Source organism: Mytilus edulis, chromosome 10 (assembly GCF_963676685.1).
Source record: "Mytilus edulis chromosome 10, xbMytEdul2.2, whole genome shotgun sequence".
Classification (NCBI taxonomy): Eukaryota; Metazoa; Mollusca; class Bivalvia; order Mytilida; family Mytilidae; genus Mytilus; species Mytilus edulis.
The window spans coordinates 23,947,925-23,968,763 of record NC_092353.1 but is presented as its reverse complement, the minus strand read 5'-3'; the positions used below and the strand labels follow the sequence as shown (position 1 = coordinate 23,968,763).

Sequence of the window (20,839 nt, the reverse complement as noted above, 5' to 3'; positions counted from 1 at the left end):
CAAGATTTTGAAAAGGGTTATATCGTATTGTTAGTAAAATTTACTATCGAATAGATGTTGTTCTTACCTCACAATATCTTAAATGCTTGTATGTGAAAAGTAAAATGACAAATATACTGAACTCCGAGCAAAATTTAAAACGGAAAGTCCCTAATCAAATTGCATAATCAAAAGCATAAAGACAACAAACAAATGGATAACAACTGTCATATTCCTGACTTGGTACAGGCCTTTTCTTATAATGAAAATGGTCGATTAAACCTGGTTTTAAAGCAAGCTAAACCTCTTACTTGTATGACAGTCGCATCAAATTACATTATATTGACAACGATGTGTGAACAAAACAAACATTAACAATAGGTAAAAGTGTCACAAATAGTGGTACAACAACAACACGAACCCCATCAAAAACGCTTCCGAAAACTGGGGGTGATTCTGTTGCATGTGGAACTCGTCGTATTGCTCGTGTTGTTACAAATCGGAAAGCAGTCTTGTTCGGTAGGTCACATTCGTGAAAAGGGAACGGGATTTTAGAAACGACGTAAGGAACATATCCGATCACATCTGTGAAACGGATATTCCATGACGGTCAACCAACTCGTGATTTTGTCCGTAAAATTTACGAAGTGATGATTTCAACTTCACCATTTGGAACTCTTGGTTTAAAAATGAAAAGGTCACAATTGGGACGCTGAAATCATCTGTTTTGTCGTAACGTTTCGTTTTCAACCAACTCTCGTAGAGAGTACATTTTTTACCACTAGACAAATAATGCTAAAGTCGTATATTTATCACAAATTTTCGAAATTATTGATTTTAATTACTCTCTGATCTTCAACTTGGTACATCATTTTCAACATCAAACAACTTTCATCCACTGATGGGTCTTATGTAGACGAAAAGTGTGTCTGGCGTACCAAAATATAATTCAGAATATTTGATGATTAATTGTTGCAAAATATCTCTTTGTTTTGATCAATTTGTTTATCACAGTAGATTCTCAAAACTATTGTTTGTTCGAGGATTGATATATTCATATAAATAAGAATAGTCCGAATCGTCACTTGCTACGGAAAACTCCGTATGGAATATTAGTTTAGAAAAATAATTGGTCTTAGAATGAAAGTCTTATGATAGTTCAAATTAATGAAATAATGACACTAGCAATAGATCTCATGTAAAAGTTACAAAGACTATCAAAATTTAACAAATTTTGAGTATCCGTCTTTACAGCTCGTCTTTCACCAACTCTGCTGGATCTAAAATAAATACATAATCAAATTATAGACGTACATACAAATCCGATTATGGTACTTTTAAAAATGATTTTGATAAAAATGAGTAAGCAAAAATAGTGTCTTTTGGTTTCATATGTATACATAAAAACGAGTAGCTGATGAAAACATTAGATACGTCCACATGCGTTTATTGATTTTTAAGCAATGTTCACTTTTTGGTCGTTGATTTTGGCTACATTTCTAATATGCCTTGATTTTTATATCGTTTTGTTCCTGATAATAGTTTTACACGGTTAAAACAAAACAAAAATTTATTTCAGCATGTTTCTTGTTTTAGATACCAATAATATAAGTATCATAATGCAAATAAAATAAATATTATGAATAATATATAAATACATGTATAATAAATTTACCTTTCTTAATACATTCCAATGTGTTATCCTTACTAAACATATCAGCACAAACACAGCTATACCCTGCACTGTTTAAAGTGATAGGAACAGGGAGACACAGATGCTGGCAGCCACCATTATTATTCCCACATAGGTTTGTACCTGGTTAAAAATAATAAGAATCTGAATTCAGTTAAAGTAATTAGGAGAGAGAGAGAGAGAGAGAGAGAGAGAGAGAGAGAGAGAGAGAGAGAGAGAGAGAGCATTCAGTTAAAGTAAATAGGCGAGAGAGAGAGAGAGAGAGAGAGAGAGAGAAAGAGAGAGAGAGAGAGAGCATTCAGTTAAAGTAAATAGGAGAGAGAGAGAGAGAGAGAGAGAGAGAGAGAGAGAGAGAGAGAGAGAGAGAGAGAGAGATGTAAGATTCATTATATTAGATTTTCTTTCTTCTTGGTTTCTTTTGATATAATCTTCAGATTTCTCGGTGCTTTTGATCCAGTTATAAGGGGCTTCATATCATTGCCTTTGTATTTATGAACAGTGTAAACACTTTTAGAGTTCCAGTGAGTCTAACATATTCGATTTTTTAAAATATTAACAACGCATTTAAGTACCTTTCTTCTGGGTTTCTTTTGATATAATTTTCAGATTTCTCGGTGCTTTTAATCCAGTTATAAGTGGCTTCATATCATTGCCTTTGTATTTATGAACAGTGTAAACACTTTTAGCATTCCAGTTAGTCCAATATATTTGATCATCATATAATTCTATACCGAATGGCTGTGGAAATGTCTTTTTAGCGAGCTGAACTATCGTATAAACATCGGTGCCATCAAAAGTCGATGATTTAAGGAGTTGGAGATAACCATCAGTCCAATATATACGTCTTCCAATTTTATCTAGAAAAATTAAGTCATGTACTAATATTCTATACAAAAAAATAACGACTTATAGAATGAGAGAGCAGATTGTTACCCCGAGGATACATTGTCAAGCGACAGTTGACAATATTTTTTTCGAGGGACAACAATCTGCTATATCACCCTTTCAGATATGTGTTATTTGATTTGATCATACTTTACGTTCTATCGTTACTGTCTTTTCAAATTGTAAATTAAAAGAAAATGACTATGAAAATGGCTTTCGAACTATTTTGATTTGTAAGTCACTGATGAGTCTAATGTAAATGAAACGCGCGTCTGGCATATTAAATTATACGCCTGGAAACTTTAAAAACTATCTACACCAATGGGTCGATGTTGCTACTGGTGGATGTTTGCCAAAGTATTGAAAATTCGAAATACTAGGAATTTGCTTATCCCAGGTATATATTGCATTAACTGCAGTTGGGACAACGGATTTGTCCAATGCTCATCAACTTGTTTGGCTTTCTAACTATTTTGATCTGAGCGTCACTGACGAGTCTTTTGTAGACGAAACGTGCGTCAGCCGTATAGAATTATAAGCCTGATATCTTTGATAACTAATTCATTACCTACCCTTCACTATAACTGTTCGAACAACTATATACTTTGGATTAATTATAATAATTTTCATTGGATATGTAAAATGTATGCACCAATGTTCATGCACGTGGTTTTCGTAGGTACGAACATAAATGTTCAAAGAATTAGACATTTTCTATAGGCGTCACTTTTAAAATACAACTGTTTAACAAACCACCCCTCTTTTTGGAAGATATACACTATTCATAATTTGTTTCGTTCAAGTTCAGGTTCCCACATATGCAATTGAGATTGAAATAAGAAATGTATCAGAGAGACAACAATCCGAACAAAGACCAGAAAACAGGCGAAGACCACTAAATGGTCTTCATTACAGCGAGAAAATCCTGCATGCTTCAGTTGTCCCCTAAACAAACATGTGTCTAGTTCAGTGATAGTGGACGTTTTAATTACTAAACTCCGAAATATATAAATAGCTCACAAAGACCAGAGGCTCCGGACTATGGACAGGCGCAAAAATGCGGCGGGGTTTTAAATTGTGAGATCTCAACCCCCCTCTATATCTATAGCCAATATAGAAAAAAACGGGGGGAAAGCAATATGCACAGTAAACTCTGTTTTCAATCTCTATGTATCATCTCATAGAAACACAACTTGGGAATGTTACCAGTCCAACAAAACATAATTTACGGCCGCCTTAAATTCTGAGGTAGACCCAAAGTGATCGTAGGGGTAGTAAAGCATTCTAGTACATTATGCTTTTAAAATCTCTTTAAGTTCGGGGTATAAATTATGAAAATATGCCGCACATTTATATAAATTTTAACTTTTGAAAAACATAGTAGTGCACTTGGGCTTTCCCTTCTATGATATGATTTTTCAAAGTGGTACAGTTTTGGTCGTAAAAAGTCCTTTCTATGGAAAAATATATTGTCTTTATTTACAGGAATGCTACTTTTATGCTTTGTTAACAGAATTGGCAAAACCTCGAGGTCAAATACTGACGAAAAATGCAAGCTTTCTCCAAACCACAAAAATTGATACCCATGTGCACGAAAATAAATGGATCTACACTAGTCTTTCATAGAAACAGTGCAATATGCTCTAATGATGTAATCGGAGTGTTACTTATAATGTTTTTGTGTCACTTTGTTGTTCTTTCTTTTCTGAATTCATTGCTCTTTAACTTTTGATAATTTTAGATTTCTTATATTTAGTTTCGACTGCCATGCAAGGGAACAATTATATCCAACAAACGATAATGGATTGAATTAGGCAGAAATGTCTACTCACAAATGTCATGCAAATATTTTCTTTCAAAAATGTTCTGTACTAAATAATATTATCTTACCGATAACAATACCATTTGGCCATATTATTTCCTTGGTAATTATTGTGTATCGTTCTGTGCCATCCATAGCGCACCGTTCAATCTTTGGGATATTACCCCAGTCAGTAAAGAACATTAAGCTGTAATGAGAAATCTTTTAAAATAACAAATACTAGTAAACAATAACAGGTTAACTTATCAAAACAATACTATTATTCTGATGCTGTAGCAACAGTTTACATCGTTTTTAGTCTCTTCAATCTGTTATGTCGTAATCGCTAATAACCAAAGTAAAGAAGATGTGAGAAAACCACCAATGAGATAGCAACCCTCAATATGAAACTTACACATCTTAACACATTAACGATGCTCATAGGTCACATGCTATATATCATATCATATGAGTGACTAATATGGCAAACATAGTCTTATGAAAAGCTAAAAAGGACATTCTAGACACACACCTGTGTGTCTTCGTTGATCGCTGTAAATTCTGTTATTTAATTGCTAGCTTATTATAATTAAGATTTCATCTACCGAGATTAGAAATCAACATACCCTTCTTGTGGAAGTAAAGCAATAGCCCTTGGTTGATCTAACCTAGTATTAATCAAGGTTTTCTTAAACGTTCCATCTAGATTGGACACTTGTATATGATCCAGGCTTGCGTCTGTCCAATAAATGTGATCATAGATCCAATCAACCGCCATACCATCAGGTGTATTTATATCCTCTGATACTATAGTCTTTCGTATTCCTAGCCCTGACAGCAATCCTCCAGACAAATAAGAACTAAATATAGGTGAAAATAAATATTTAATAAATGTCGATTAGTGATATTAGGAACATTGACAAACAAACAGATAAATTATAAAAATATTGCAGCGCACTTTGTAAAAACTTGACAAGAAAATTTTCGTGGTGATGTAACTTCATCGATTATTCATTTTTGAAGTCAGTGCGTTTCATATAAGACGCCATGTGTTTTGATCATTGTTGATGTCCGTATGATGACCTGGTGGGTAGTTCACACCACATCGCCTTATTTTTTTTTAATATTATACCTGTATTTTAATGGTAGTTATCAGATTGAACCACTTGTAAGTTTGCAATAATTGTGTAAAAAGATTATTCTTGAAATATAAAGATAAAAAACAAATCTGATTTGAAAATACAATTGGATCTATGTCATTAATCACTGGTGGTAAGCGGATGGTCGTAACTTAAAGTTACGACCATCCGAAGATGGGAGACAACTCTAGGGATACATTTTCCTTTTCCGATTTTCGTGCAGTAAAACAATGTTTCAGTAAAACCGCTTGTCTCATACATACTAATCGTCAGTGCGTTGATATTGAAACAAAATTGGATACATAAAAACATTCCAATTTTCGTAAAATGATCATTCAATAATTCGAGCATGATGGTCGTAACTAAAAAAACAAAAATGTTCAGGATGGTCGTAACTCTTTATTAAATAGGACCTAATAAGACAAGTCAATAGTTTTAAACGTGTCTTTTGTTATATGAATATATTATATGATATATTGGTGAAGTTGATTTCACTAAATGATAAAAACTAAAAGAGGTGAAGAGAGGGATACCTGTAAAGTGCGAAAGGAAAGAAAATTGGAACGAATCGAAAAAAAAAACCAATACAAAATGAAATGACCAGTCACTGTTACTTAAACTATAATGTATAAAATCAACCAAGAGGCAACTAATTATAAGCTGTTAAGTTTAATAACAATATAAATTCTCAAAAGTGGAGAATTCATTTTAACACACAGCTCTGGTTATGATCATTCTTAGTTACGAATTAAGAAAAGGCGATTTTAACAAATTTGACATCACATGAAATAACAGTATCCTGATTTATTTTCTTTATATTGTGCATGTATTGAAAAGATAAACTTTTTAAAAACTAGTATGTACCTACTAGGTGGAATTTAAAAGAAAAATCTACAATTTAAAAGTGATACTTTAAGACGAAAGAGCATAAGTAAGGAGTCAAAATAATGTTATGTGTATATCGTTATCGAGACAAGACCATATCCGCGAATTCGCAGGTCCGTTGTCGAATTAAACAACATACATCTTATTCTTAGCCTGGAATTTGAGAAGTCGTATTGTCATTTGGTATATAGTCAAGCTGATTATAAGGTGCAAATTCGAAGTTCAGGTATAATTATTACCCGTGGTTTTAGAAAATTCTGAAAACGCCTATTGGTACCATGCTATCCGTTATACATCTTTGTCTTTCTTATGGAAAATACCATGAACCCTGGACCACACGTCTTTTATTCCCAATTCATAAAGGGAATGATGCATCCGATCTTAATAACTATCGAGGAATTACAATTACTGAAGCCTTTTTATAAAGATACTTGATACACGTCTTTTGTAAATCCTTAGATAAATATCATATCATTGATGAGAGCCAAATTTGGTTTACCAAAAAAAAAAAAAAAAAAAAAAAAAAAAAAAAAAAAAAAAAAAAAAAAAACACACAACCATCTGACCATATATTATGTTCATTCTAAAAACTATTATAAATAAGTATTGTAATACAAAAGAAGGTAGAGTGTTTGCCTGCTTTGTTGATATCCAGAAGGCTTTTGATACTGTCATTCTCCCATGGATAAAACTTAAGCTATTGATTTATAGTTAGAGTATGGTAAGAGATCTCTTTAGAACTAAAGTTGGAGTAAAACAGGGAGATAATTTGAGTCCAAATTTGTTAAATTTTTTTATAAATGAACTTCCTGATTGTGTTAAAAGTTCCCCTGGTCCAGCTGTTGTTTATTCACGACCAGCCTATTCTTTACTATACATATGCTGATGATCTTGCCATTTTTTTTTAACTTCAGCAAAAAAATGTAGATCAGGCTTATCCTAAGATTCTTTCAGAAAGACTACGCATTGAATTTTGTAAAAATTTACTTGGTGTTACCAAAAGAGAAACACATTTTGCCTTTCTTTCTTAGCTCGGTAGATTCACTCTGTATTTTGTCATTGCAAAGTCTATGATCAGATACTGGCACAGGCTTGACAATTTGGGATCATCTTTCCACTACTAGAGGAGGCATATTTAGAGTCAAAATTTCTACACGAGTTAAAAAAATTCCTTCACAGTATGGATCCTTAAACTTCTTTCTAAGGAATATGGGGGTCAGCAATTCATATTGTTTACTATGTGCTGATGATAATGTATTTTTTTTTTGAATTTCAGCAAAAGGACTTCAGCAAACAGTATTCATACATAGATTGTATCCAGGATAATATTTAAAATATGGATCTTTATGCTTCAACTCAGCGTGCTGGTCTTTTAAATCTGAGTACATTCATACAATATAAACATATAACATAAATATTATTTTCAACCTGCATATGTATGTGATAGTTGCCGCAGTACATTTAGTTCTACCTTGTAATATTATCTTAGCTACAAGGCTGGCTATAAACTACTAATATTTGATCTTACTCTTAAATTCAAAGCGTGTATCATTGTAAAATATATACCTGCATATATGTATGTAATATTTGCCGCAGTACATTTAGTTCTACCTTGTAATATTATCCTGTCTACAAACTACTGATATTTGATCTTACTCTTAAATTCAACGCGTGTAGCATTGTAAAATATATCAACCTTATTCATACTTTCTAGGTTAACACAATGTTCATTGCGACACCATGGATTAAGTTTTTATTCTGAAACAATACTTATAACAATTATCAATGATATACCGCAAGATCGTCATGCAATTGATAAAAAATAAAGACAACACGATAAAAACACCAGGCATTTGTGGATTTTCATTATTCATGATTCACCAAAAGCCGAATATTTGAAAGCCAATAGTTTATAAAAACTGCAATAGCTGATTAAAACTTAAAGAAGATTGTTCAAAATTGTACGTTCAATAATTTCATCTGCCGACATATTTGCAGGAAGTAAAAAGTCGTAAGTAAAAAAAAAAATCTGAAAGCAAATATTCAACAATTTTATGTCTTAACGTACAGTAAAAATATATTAATACTCAACCCTAACATACCATTTGGCTTAATGTGAGTTGATTAATTTTCACTGTTTCTCCTAAATGATGGTCGTTTGGAACATATCAAAAATGTATGATTGATATTTCTTTAACTTAATTTCTGCATACCATTCTCAGAGTAACAAATGAAATAATATTTTTTTGTAGTAAACTTTGTATAACAACTGAGTTTATTAACATGGTTATGCATGTGCACAGTACTTTTAAAATAGCTTGATAAAAGTTCGTCTAAATACATGAGTTACGGTCATCTTTCAAAGTTACGACCATCTTGTGTCGGTTACGACCATCATCCAAAATACTACAGTTGACATTACGACCATCACAAGTTAAAGTTACGACCATCATGCTCGAATTTTTGAATGACTATTTTACGAAAATTGGAATGATTTTATGTGTCAAATTTGGTTTCAATAAGAATGCACTCACGATATGTGTATATGAGACAAGCGGTTTGACTCAAATGAACCTTTTACTGCACGATAATCGGAAAAGAAAAACTTATCCCTAGAGTTGTCTCCCATATTCAGATGGTCGTAACTTTTAGTTACGACCATGCGCTTACCACCAGTGATTAATACGCTTCCGTGCATAGATACAAGATTAGAATACATATTATGCCTTACACGTAAATGCCTTTCAATGTAACGTCTGTCCAAAATATCAGATCTTTTTCCAAGTGAAAGTCAATTGCTATAGTGTTCAGCAAGCCAGTCACATCAAGAGAGTCTGATTGAAGAGAATCTAAGTCTATCCTGGAAATGCTCTGATGTTCAGCTAAAATTAGCTGTGTATTTCCTCCTAAAATAAATTTATTGTATTACATGACTGTATTTATTATAAAGTATAGTTTAAACTGATAGTTTACACAAAGAGATATTTCAATCCATAAAGAAAACAAGTCTTCAAGAACAAGTTCCGGGTCGAATCTGACAACGATACCAATAGTATATACGAGTGCGCTCGGTTGGCGAGTCTAGACGATCGGAATGCACGGAATCAACCGGAAGTTCAGTTATACGAGACAGAACTGTGTTCTGAACGAGTTCCAATTGTGCCGAAAAAATAGTAGGTGCAGACAGAATTCAAAATGGCGGAGGAGGGAACTATAAGATGAAGATACAATAATCCTATATTAGCTCTTTATAAAGTTGATTGGACCTCGTTATTTTAGTATTATAGATATGAAATAAAACTCTTTTTTTTTCTGTGAGAATAACACTTTATAGTGGCCGTCTGTATTCTTTATATTATAAATGATAATCATGACAACTTTGAAGTCATTGTTTTTTATTTGGACACAGAAAAATGTAATGTTTTGTTCAGAAAGGGCAAAAGATTCAGCCTACGTATGTCTTCCCACTCAAAAATTAAAATTATTTATAATAATTTCTTTAATTTCTTTTCTTTTATATTGTTATAAATTAAGTAAAATGAAATTAAAGATTAAACGAAAACAATAAGAAAGGCAATCTACAATGCTGATTTTTTTGTTGTATCTGAAAATCCCCCCTGAATCAGGTAAACCTGGTTTCATTTATTAGTAGGTTTTTTTTTTATTTCCATGTAATACGCAAGTACACTATTTAACAAGTATGTCCTTCTCCACCTCATCACCACTAAATGGTTAATAAGATAACAAAAAATCAAATTTAATTTATGATTAAGATTATTGTTGTAGTAAGAAAATCAGGACGGGCTCAAACAGTAAGAGTGTTGAAAGCAGAGAAAAAAATTTGCACATTACAATCACCACGACTTTATGAGATGACAATATGGAAACTAAAAGCTAGAGTAAAACTAAGGCATAGGTACTTCATTTCAGTCACGGACCTGCGATGGCACAGTTGTGTTCTAGTGGGCCTAATCAACTTAGAATATGAAAGGTGATCATGATTTTGGTTAAAAAATACAATACTTAAAACTGTAGCCAAACACCTACCATGTTTTGTACAAGTTTGATTATCAGACTCGATGTCATACCCATCCGGACAAGAACACGTGTACTTAGCGTTTCTTTTTGACCATGGTGATGTTGGAAAACACAGATGTGAACATCCTCCGTTAAAATATCCACAAACATTTGATCCTGCTTCACAAAGAAGGCATAGCAATGGCATGATATGTTCATGAAACAGAAGTAATCAACACAAATAGTTTTAATAAGAGACATGTAATTATTTGCAAATCGAACACGCTGAAGCCAGCAATATTTGTCCTGACTGTTCTTTGTAGTGTTTTGTAGAATGCTATCTGTTTTTGAGTCGACTAATGATTTGTAAGCGTTTTCTTGATATCTTCTGTCCTTTTCTTTGTGTTTTATTTTGTGTAATTCTAGAATCTTTAAATTTATGGACTCGGCTTGTGCTCAATACAAAGTAATAACACGTTATTTTAATGCGTTTGAAACGCTTTTCTGGATTCACTTTCATCAGGAACGGCCAAAGCTGAATATTTGAAAGCCAAGGATGAATAAAACCGATAAAGTTGAAGAGCTATAAAATAAAAAAAGAACTGAGCTAATATCCAAATCCTTCTTAAGCCATTTTGCCTGAGGGTGTTGCAACATTTATTTAGTTTCTTTATATTTCCAAATTTATAAATGGGCAAACAACTTAAAAAGGTTTGTTATTAATCATGTCAGTACCGGAGATGTTTGCAAGATGAAATAATTTTAAATAGTTAAATGAACAAGCATATAGCAATTATTTTTTAAAAATATTTCATGACTGCCAGATCGTAGAGGAGGTGATATATCAAAACACCTACCTAAATCTCGCTGAACATTACTGCCATACAATTTAATATCCATCGGTGATGTCAAGTCTCTTTGCACTGTTTCGACGTAAGATCCGTCGTATTTATTAGTTCTCAACAACGATTTATACTCCCAATTAGTCCAGTAAACATATTGGTTATGAACAGCGATACCAAATGGATGAGGCAGATATTTGACATCTTTGATTATTGTCTTCACATCTTTTCCGTCCAATGTTGAAGATTTGATTTGAAATAAAGCTCCATCTGTCCAATAAAGTCTATCCTCTTTGTGATCTGCAGTTTGAGAATTTAATGATTTTAATATTTTTATAAAGAAATACTAGTATATTCAAATAAGAACTATTGTCTTTAAAAAATACCATTTAGGTTTTGTTTTCTACCCAAGCGCTTTTTTTTTATAAAAAGTTCATTAATAACCATTAATTGTTTTAATAATTGATTGATACATGTAGGTGTTTGAACGCCTGTTTAAACACTATTTCGTGGCGGTCTGTTATATTGGCGGGGGTAACCGGAGTGCTTAGAGAGAACGACCGACCTTTGGTAGAAAAAGTAATATTTCTAGTCAGTTAAGATTGAAGTCGAGTGCACCTGCCAATTCCAGGATTCGAAATCTCAACATCAGTGTTGACTCACAGCTGGCTGGTGATACAAGAGTTCTACTATTTATACATGCACTCTGATACCGGGACCCCCATGTTAAATGAAGTAGTACATAAAAGGGATTCGCGTATACAAAGTAAATATGCTTATATACATATGAATTGTTCCTTGTAGAGGTTTTAACATATTTCAGTGAAAAAAAAAGCATTTACACTTAATGGTGTTGAATTACTTGTAATCAGCAGAGGTAAAACACATATTCTAAAACAATAACAATATTTATTTTAATAATGTAGTTACTGGCGCTTGTAAACAAAATAATGTGTATTGAATACCTATAACAAGTCCATTAGGCCAGGCAATATCAGTCACTACTATAATCTGCCTATCCCGTCCATCTAGTCCACATCTTTCTATCCGAGGAACACTTCCCCAGTCAGAGAAGAACATTATTCTGCAACGAATAATTCAAAGGATGAGTGGTCAAGCCAGTGCGTGGCGCTAATCATATATTTTTTTAATTCATTTAGGTTGAGTTAGTTTTCTTCTTATAAAAAGTTAGTTTCATGACAAGTTGCAACTTTTATGTTTCTTTAGTTAAGAATTGAATGCTTCTTTTTGTAACTTCATTGGTTGTAAAAGCGTTGACCGAAGTACATTTTGTTTGAAGCGCGGACGAGCTTCATTCTAAAAATGTGCGCACGGTCAACGCTTTTACAACCCTATGAAGTTACAAAAAGAAGCATTCCATACTTATAATTACATTTTTAAGCTAGGATCATGAAAACACGGTTTTTATCAAGTTTTTATTTAATTTACCTGTGCACTTTATTGTGGGACCTCGTGTTATTATGAATGAAAATTGTATTATGTTAAATGAAGTTGATTAAGGAATAACGCAAGATTGCAGTTAGCCAATCAGAATAACGTATTATAATGAAACATATAAACATCTGATGTTATTATTATGAATTATCAATTAAACTTATTTGAAAAAACTTCAAAATAGCATTTAATAATGATATACCTTCGAAGGTTTTTTCGGGTTGCTTTTAATTGTAACGCTCAATTTCAGCTTCAAAGGACAGGAAAAAGAAATAAATTATTTGTAAATACAAAAAATTGCAAAAGAAAACATATAAAATTATGTAAAACAGTTGTGTCAAAACGAATAGACGAAGCAGTCAAATGATAAATATGACTTGGGTTGTTATGGAAACCACACAGTGAAGTCAAAGAAATGTTGAAGTCAATCAAGAAATAATAAGATGCATGTAGTTTATACATTAGCCATTGTATCGTGTTGACGTACCCTCTGTTAGGATCTAAAGCGAGAGCTCTGGGTCTTTCTATTCCATAATCAATAAGTGTCCTTCTCATACTGCCGTCTAGATTAGAGACTTGTATATGATGGTAAACATCATCAGTCCAGTACAGATGGTTGTATATCCAATCCACAGCTATACCATCAGGTCTACCAATCTTTGTTCTTACTATGTCTTCGTTTATGTTCAGTATGTTATCTATATGCATCCTGTTTTAATGGGAAAAAATGGAAAATTAAAGTGGTTTTTTTTCATGTTTGACTACATTGCAATATAGATATTAGTTTAAAAATATTTAACCTGGTATATAACAAATATCTTTAAATGATTGATAGTTTGTTTTGAACGATTTATAATATGCTGATCAGAGAAACTCATATGAAACGATATTACTTACGTTGCTATTTTCATTTCTAGAACATCTGTCCAGAAGATGAGCCCCATGGAATAGTGATAATCTAATGATATAGCCCTGGACAAGCCTGGAACAACACTGTTGTTTCTCCATGTGTTTATTTCAATTGAGTCGATTTGAAGTATATTAGCGTACAATAAATTTGGATGTGTTCCTGTGAAAAATAAAATTGAAGCAACGTTTTTATTAAGATAAACAAATCCCTTTTTTCTACTTATTTACCCTTGACGTTCAGTATTCATCATAATATCATTTTGTCATCTAAAATTGAAAATGGAAATGGAAATGGGGATTGTGTCAAAGAGACAAAATTCCGACCAAAGAGCATGCATTTTTTTACTTTGAAACAACATGTTCATATTCACTTTTGTTCTTGATATCCCTTTTTATATTGGGAGAAAGTAATCTTTTTATTATCTTGAATCAACTATATATAAGTTTTTGATAATAAAAAAAACCCCGCTTGTTCATAAAAAAAATGAAAGCTTTAGAAGATGTGGTTTGGGTGCCAATGAAACAACACTTATTCCAAGTCACAATGTGTTAAAAGTAAACAATTATAGGTCAAAATACGGCATTCAGCACGGACCATTGACTCCGACCGATCGCGAACAGCAAGCTTCAAATGGACCAAAAATGACTAGTGTAAAACAATTCAAACAGAAAAACCAAAAGTCTAATCTATATAAAAAACGAGAAACGAGAAAAATTATGAACCACATCAACAAACGATAACTACTGAACAGGTACTTTAATTTACACTCCTTTGCAGTTCTTTATAGATATGAGAATAAGGAGATGCAGTATGATTTCAAATGAAACAACTATCGACCAGAGCAAAATAAAGAGATGTCAGCAACTTTAGATAAACTCACGGACTTCAACAATCCAATAACAAACCAATAACATTCATGTACGTACAGTAGTCCAGATGTAAAAGATCAATGCATAACAAAATGTGAAAAAAACAAACCTACAGACAACAAATGTTACAGACAGTCACCATACACCTATAGACAACAAATGTTACAGACAGTCACCATACACCTATAGACAACAAATGTTACAGACAGTCACCATACACCTATAGACAACAAATGTTACAGACAGTCACCATACACCTATAGACAACACATGTTACAGACAGTCACCATACACACGACTTAAGTCATGATTGTAAGGGCTCAATACTGAATATCCTGACACAGTGGTGTAACAAAAGCGCATTAGAAAAGATGTGTAAATCTCCTAGAATGTCTCACAATTCGGCTAATAAGATTGGCACTAAACACGAAAACAACTAACATAAATGCAAAAGACTGTGACAGTTAGCTACGATCAAGCATTACTCATAGTTAATAAAAGCTAGTTCAAAGCCAATAACAACTTCTAAATAAATCCTAGTCTGCCAGGCTTATGTCCCAGCCAGGAGACATCTAATTCATTAAGGTATGGCGTTACAAATGCTCCGAGAAAAGCATGACCTTTTCCAATGCAAAACTATAACTACATCCTTATGGTGTTTTTTTTTAAATCTAAGTTAATTTATATGTTTCAAAGCTTTCTAAGTAAAAGTGAAGCCCGCTTCTGGTTGCAGAATTTGAATTCTTGCTGTGCTGTAGACCCATTTTTGTCGTCGTCTGTTTTCTGCTCTTTGGTCGGGTTGTTGTCTTTTTGACGCATTCCAAATATTCATTCCGAATATTATCCTATCGGAAATGTGTAGGACCATACGTTTGCGTACTGTACAGCCAAACAAATGTCATTTTTTTTATGTTAATTCATCAAAACCAAAATCAAATTACAATGTTAATATCGATAAAAATGATATTCAAAAATTTAACTACGACGTTAAATAGATATCCTGTAAAAATAAGTTTATTCCAAGGATCGATGAGTTTATCTGTATTATATTCTCTTTTGTTAAAAAATATATTTAAACAACTATATAATTTCTAAAATTGAAAGACTTTACTTAAAACTTGCACAAAAACGCTATACTAGTAGTCAAATAAATGAACGATGTATTACAACAGTTTAACATACCATCAAAGAATGCTGATACTTGTAAAAATAAACTACCAAAACACAAAAAAATTATAATATTTCTATCTGCTGTTTTCATGTTCACTATTACATGTAAGTATGTAATGTCAAATAAACTTCCTCTAAGTTTAGAGTTATATTGAATTCATGAAATATTTGTACTTTCGATGTTGGCTATGGGTAACAAATAGATTCATGAAAATTTATGTATTCAATAAATAACTACACCTAAGTTAAATCAGCTATTTATAGTCATAATTTGCAAGCATTTGAAATACATGTTTATTAAAATTAAATAGAGCAGAGAATTTAAAAGACAAAGGGGAATTCTGGATTTAAAATAGAAACTATGCAAGAATGTAGAAATATAAGCTATATTTTTAAATACTGGCAATATTTATTTCATCCAGGTATTATCCAACTGGTTCCTGGTAGATATATTTTTTTAAAACTGGCAATAATGAATTATCATTCCAGTCTTCCCTAACTGATTTCTGGTCGTCCCTTTTATTCGTATTTAGCTTTACTGTGGTATGCTAACCATGGAGCATTGATATTTAAAGTTAATTCTCTCCTTAGGTCTTCTTCAGAATCATACAGATTCGTTTTATACTACTTACAAACTCATCACAAAAAGACTTGAAACTGTCTCTGTTTACCAAAGGACACAATGTGACCACTCGCTAAATCGAAAGTAAGACATTTTTTCAAATGTAGGTTTGATATGTTCACCAGTGATTTTGTGTATTTTCCAAAAATATACAATTTTTAGAAAAGGAAAGTAGATTACGAAGAATTTAGGACATCATTGAAAATAAGATTCAATATTTTTTTAGAGTCGTCCTAAGGGTTTAGTTACTCTACAGTGAAAATCTAGTCCATTAAATAATATTACAGTCCAGTCAAATATTAAAATGATGAAAATTTTCATAATTTTCATTTTGAATTATAATGTTTAGAGATCATAACTGTAAACTATTTCAGTGTCTGCAACTTTAAAATCTTATGTACGTCTAGTGCTATATTTGTATGTCATTTTTCCTTATTGTGTTTGTCAATTCCATGCCTTTTATCTCGAATAAATATCTTCATTGTTATAATAATTGGTTGCACCAATTTCTCCTATCCTTGTCGCACTCACATGGTCAAAGTCAATAAGTTAACAAAACGTACTAGAATTAAATTTGAATGCCTGTTTACATACTGTGGATTTCTATTTATCTTCATTGGTACCAAATTTCAATTTGTAATTCGTTGATCATTTTGATTTATGGTTTATCCTCTAGATATAGGTTTAAAAAAAATAATCTTTCAAAGAACTTCAATTTAACTTCTAGATATGCTGAAGATATCCTATCTCCTGGCAGAAAGATAAAATTGTTTATGGTCGCTGAATATGGTTGTATCTTTATAGCTTTAAGTTTTAATGCGTTGATTTTATTCATATATCGACGTCCCCTTTCTCTTTTTTCCTTTTGCATGCAAGTGTGATCGACCTTCTAAGTATAATCACCATTACATAAAACGGTAGACATACATGCATATACAATGGGGATGATTCGGGAAAGAAGATGAAGGGTAGGTATTTTAGAAGTCGATGGTTATTTTTAATCTAGTTTCTCAGTTTTGGTAAAGTGGCTATAATTGGTATTTGTCATATAGCTACACATTATGAATTTACCCAATTTCTTATATGATACGTACTTTTAATTTCAAGTTACAAAAACAATGCATATGACGTATGTTCAATAAAAACAAACGGAAAACCACATTTTACACACGCCAAGAAAAATTATCTAAACAAAATATAAAAATAAGAATATGTTGATCCTCATTTTTAAGAACATTGATTATATATTTAAAAAAAATGTGAAACAATTGATGGAAAGATTAGAAAGCACTTACATATAATTATATCCACCTACATACTTACATGTAAAATAGAAAACAACTAAATGTAAAGGATCACGTATTCTCACCAATGTCTCCTACATAATTTTACTTTGACGAGGAAGATTACAAATCTTTCATACTAAAGACGCATTGTAAATATTTTAAAGGATTTTGACTTTTTGGCGCAATTTTTATCATTAAAATATGAAGCAACGAATGTGAAACACATAACCACAACGTATTGTAGGAGCTGGTTTACTCATAAATGGATAGCTAAGACAAAAATAAGACTCAACCAATTATTGTGCAATTACATGTATATACATTTTAAATTGGCACTAAACGAAAGAAATTAATGCACAGTCGAGTTGTTATAGTAAAATTATGAATTGCCAAAGACAAAATTTTAATATAACATACATTTCCTGGCTGAAAAAAATAAAACTATATTTTCAATTAAAGATCAAAATTATTGCAATGGATCCCCTTCTTTATAAGGTTGCAACACTCTGGGTTAAAGTTCATCCTAAAACAGTTTTGACACTACTGTATAGATGCAGTTGGTATTGCTGCTCTTAATTGTTTTATGTTTTCAGATCACAACACTTTTTTACTTGAACGATTATGAAGACGGTTTTTCAAAACTCGTGCGCACTAAACTTTTATTAAGATATCCTATCGAACTCTTGGGCCTCATATTATAGTGACAACTGTCATGTATATACACTTATATTATAATAGTTTTACTTAAGACATGAGTTTTTGTCGAGTATGTCATTAGAACAACAATTAATGTTTAAGTAAATAAAAGTATCTATTCTACAGGCTTTTAAAAACGTTTGAAAATATCACTCTGATCTGAAAGATGCATGGATATACAGTCATTATAACTCTTCATATTTAACTTAATGTTGACTGTATAATTTTTAATAAGATTACATATGTAGTAGCAAACAAAATGACAAATTTCAAGCCTTATTTAAATACTTAATGAATTCAAACGTGGCAGTAAGGTCAAACGAAAATTCGCGCAAAATCTGCCTAGAAATCAATCTTTAGTCAAATTATATATTACTTTTTCTACCAACACAAATGTTCATTTTATAACTGTTTAAATGAAGATTTATAAATGTTGCAATTTGTATACTCCAAATCCAATTTTGGAAATAACCAAAGCAAAATCAATGTCGGCATCATATTTTAATATTTTTTACACAATATATTCCAAGATGATCATTTGAGCAGGAGGACCCTGGCCTATCCAAAGTCGTCCTTCCGGGTCAATATTTATACATTTTGGATTTTCAATTTGATATTTTGCTGTTGTTATCAATTTGACAAGAACACCATCTGTGTTAACGATATGCACGCATTTGAGAGAATTGTCCAGCATAAGAATGTTTCCTTTGCTGTCGGTGCAAATATCCTCACACATGAAACGAGGGGACAGGGTCTTATCACCGTCATAAACAAAGCGTCGTTCTAGATGCTTATCGTAAACTTCAACGGAGCATGAATGATCTACGCTACTAAATGAAGCAATACATATATCCCCGTTCACATTCTCACACATCACTATTGGATAACCTTTCAAGGTCAGAGTTTGTTTACCATCGACTTTAGGTTTCAACTCTTTTCTGCGCTTACCATTCAGTTCGTGTATTTGAACAACAATCTCGCTTTTACCGGGAATGCATAGAAACGAATGTCTTTTTTCAACGCAAACCATTATATTTTTTCCTGATTTTGTCATCGACAAACATGCAATTCTACACTTACTAAGTTTGACGATAGGTGCAGAACCAAATGCACCTTCACCAACCGTGTGCATTTTCTCTACGTTAGAATTTTTTATATTGGTTGTGAACAAAAAGGTTTCATCGGGTGTTGCAATGGTTTCAAGACCTGGAATGTCAATTTTATTAACCACTGCTTCCTTAACGGTGTCGATCAGTTTTATTCCACCGCCATAATAAGAAACCCATGCTTTGGTAGGGCTTACTGGTACAACTTTAGTAATTGCATTCGTCCCCAATTCCATTCGTGCTATAAACGAAATGCCATCGCCTGGCTGCGGATTGTCAGCTTTGTAAATAACAAAATAATCGACATCTGCTAATTCAAGTGTGGAACCGTTGAATAATGTCAATGTATCGTTTGCAGCGCTTATCATTTCTTTACCCAAGTTTGAGGTGACTTCTATCATTTGCTTTGCTAAAGCCATTGTAAGTTTCTGTGCAATAACAGCAACTTCTTCCGGTGAATAAACCAATTCTGATTGTAATAAAGCATCTGAAGCCGCCGATGCTGATTCATGTGACGGTTCTAATGACGTTTCACCTTCCGTTGTTGTAGGCTCGCCATTTTGTAATGTTTCATCCTTAAAATTCGGTTGTGTATCATCTTTTGATACAGACACGTTTTGCTCAGTGTTGTCTGTAGTAATTTCTTTGGCTGAATCGTTTTTTGACCTTGTCGCTTTCGATTCTTTATTGGCGCTTTTACTTGTGCTTTTTTTGTCTTTCGTCTTTTTGTCTTTCTTCAAAGTTTCAACTTTCATGATTGCATCTTCAAGCTTAGTATTTGGTTCTGATAGCACATTGTTAGCGATATTTTCTGCTTGTGGCATCTCTTCTTTTTGTGGTATCAATTTAACAGTAACTTTGGTATTATCTTTCTCTGTATCATCTGTTGAAGGCTTTTTAATGTCGTCAACCTTTCCCTTATTTTCACTTACACTTAGTTTAACCGTACTACCAGGTTCTAGTACAACAAAAGTTTCTGTTGAAACACTTGTTACAACGGCTTCAGAGATACTAGTTTCAGCAATGATACAATCAACTTCTGAGGTGCCTGAACTGTAGGAACTATGCTTTGATTTTCGTTTTTCTTCATTTATTACCTCATACAGACTTCTACATCGTGAGTTTCTTTTCTGACCATCGAGTTTCTCTTCCATTCTGTGCTGATAAAATATTGTTTAGAACAAATACTGTTAACGATAGTCAAACAATTATCGAGTTGACTGTGAGGGGACTCTATACATCATGACTGTAATGAAAATAAACAATTTGATAGTTACATGTACACGAAGTGAAATTACAATTAATGCACATTTATGGACACAAACAACTTATAATAAACAGACTGCTCAAATTTGTTTTTAATATTTGTGTCTACAACAAATATAAAAGAGATGATGTGGTATGATTGCCAAATGAGATAACTCTCCACAAGAGACAACATGACACGTACGGTCTTCAACAAAATACCAAGCTCGTAGTCCTCT

General features: G+C 32.4%; 2 protein-coding genes across 2 annotated transcripts; both read right to left on the bottom strand.

Moving 5' to 3' along the window:
• Positions 1-927: 927 nt before the first annotated feature.
• Positions 928-17,940, bottom strand: LOC139490720 (low-density lipoprotein receptor-related protein 6-like). Its single transcript, XM_071277653.1, has 12 exons — positions 15,658-17,940; positions 13,594-13,765; positions 13,184-13,405; positions 12,207-12,325; positions 11,257-11,541; positions 10,430-10,576; positions 9,114-9,288; positions 4,985-5,218; positions 4,448-4,566; positions 2,245-2,529; positions 1,655-1,795; positions 928-1,259 (listed from the first exon to the last, which is right to left on the bottom strand). Exons 1-12 carry the CDS (start codon positions 15,734-15,736, stop codon positions 1,228-1,230), a joined length of 2,010 nt encoding a protein of 669 aa, XP_071133754.1. The 5' UTR covers positions 15,737-17,940; the 3' UTR covers positions 928-1,227.
• Positions 17,941-18,760: 820 nt separating this feature from the next.
• LOC139492657 (uncharacterized) lies at positions 18,761-20,509 on the bottom strand. The gene has a single exon (XM_071280809.1). It carries the CDS (start codon positions 20,507-20,509, stop codon positions 18,761-18,763), a length of 1,749 nt encoding a protein of 582 aa, XP_071136910.1.
• Positions 20,510-20,839: the final 330 nt, after the last annotated feature.

Excerpts from the sequence above, each read along its gene's own strand:
- LOC139490720 (XM_071277653.1), bottom strand. The coding sequence starts at position 15,736 with ATGAAAACAGCAGATAGAAATATTATAATTTTTTTGTGTTTTGGTAGT. Across the intron at positions 1,796-2,244 it reads AAAAGAAACCCAGAAGAAAG|GTACAAACCTATGTGGGAAT; the intron begins GTACTTAAATGC and ends ATTTTTAACCAG. Across the intron at positions 1,260-1,654 it reads ATTGGAATGTATTAAGAAAG|ATCCAGCAGAGTTGGTGAAA; the intron begins GTAAATTTATTA and ends TATTTATTTTAG.
- LOC139492657 (XM_071280809.1), bottom strand. The coding sequence starts at position 20,509 with ATGGAAGAGAAACTCGATGGTCAGAAAAGAAACTCACGATGTAGAAGT.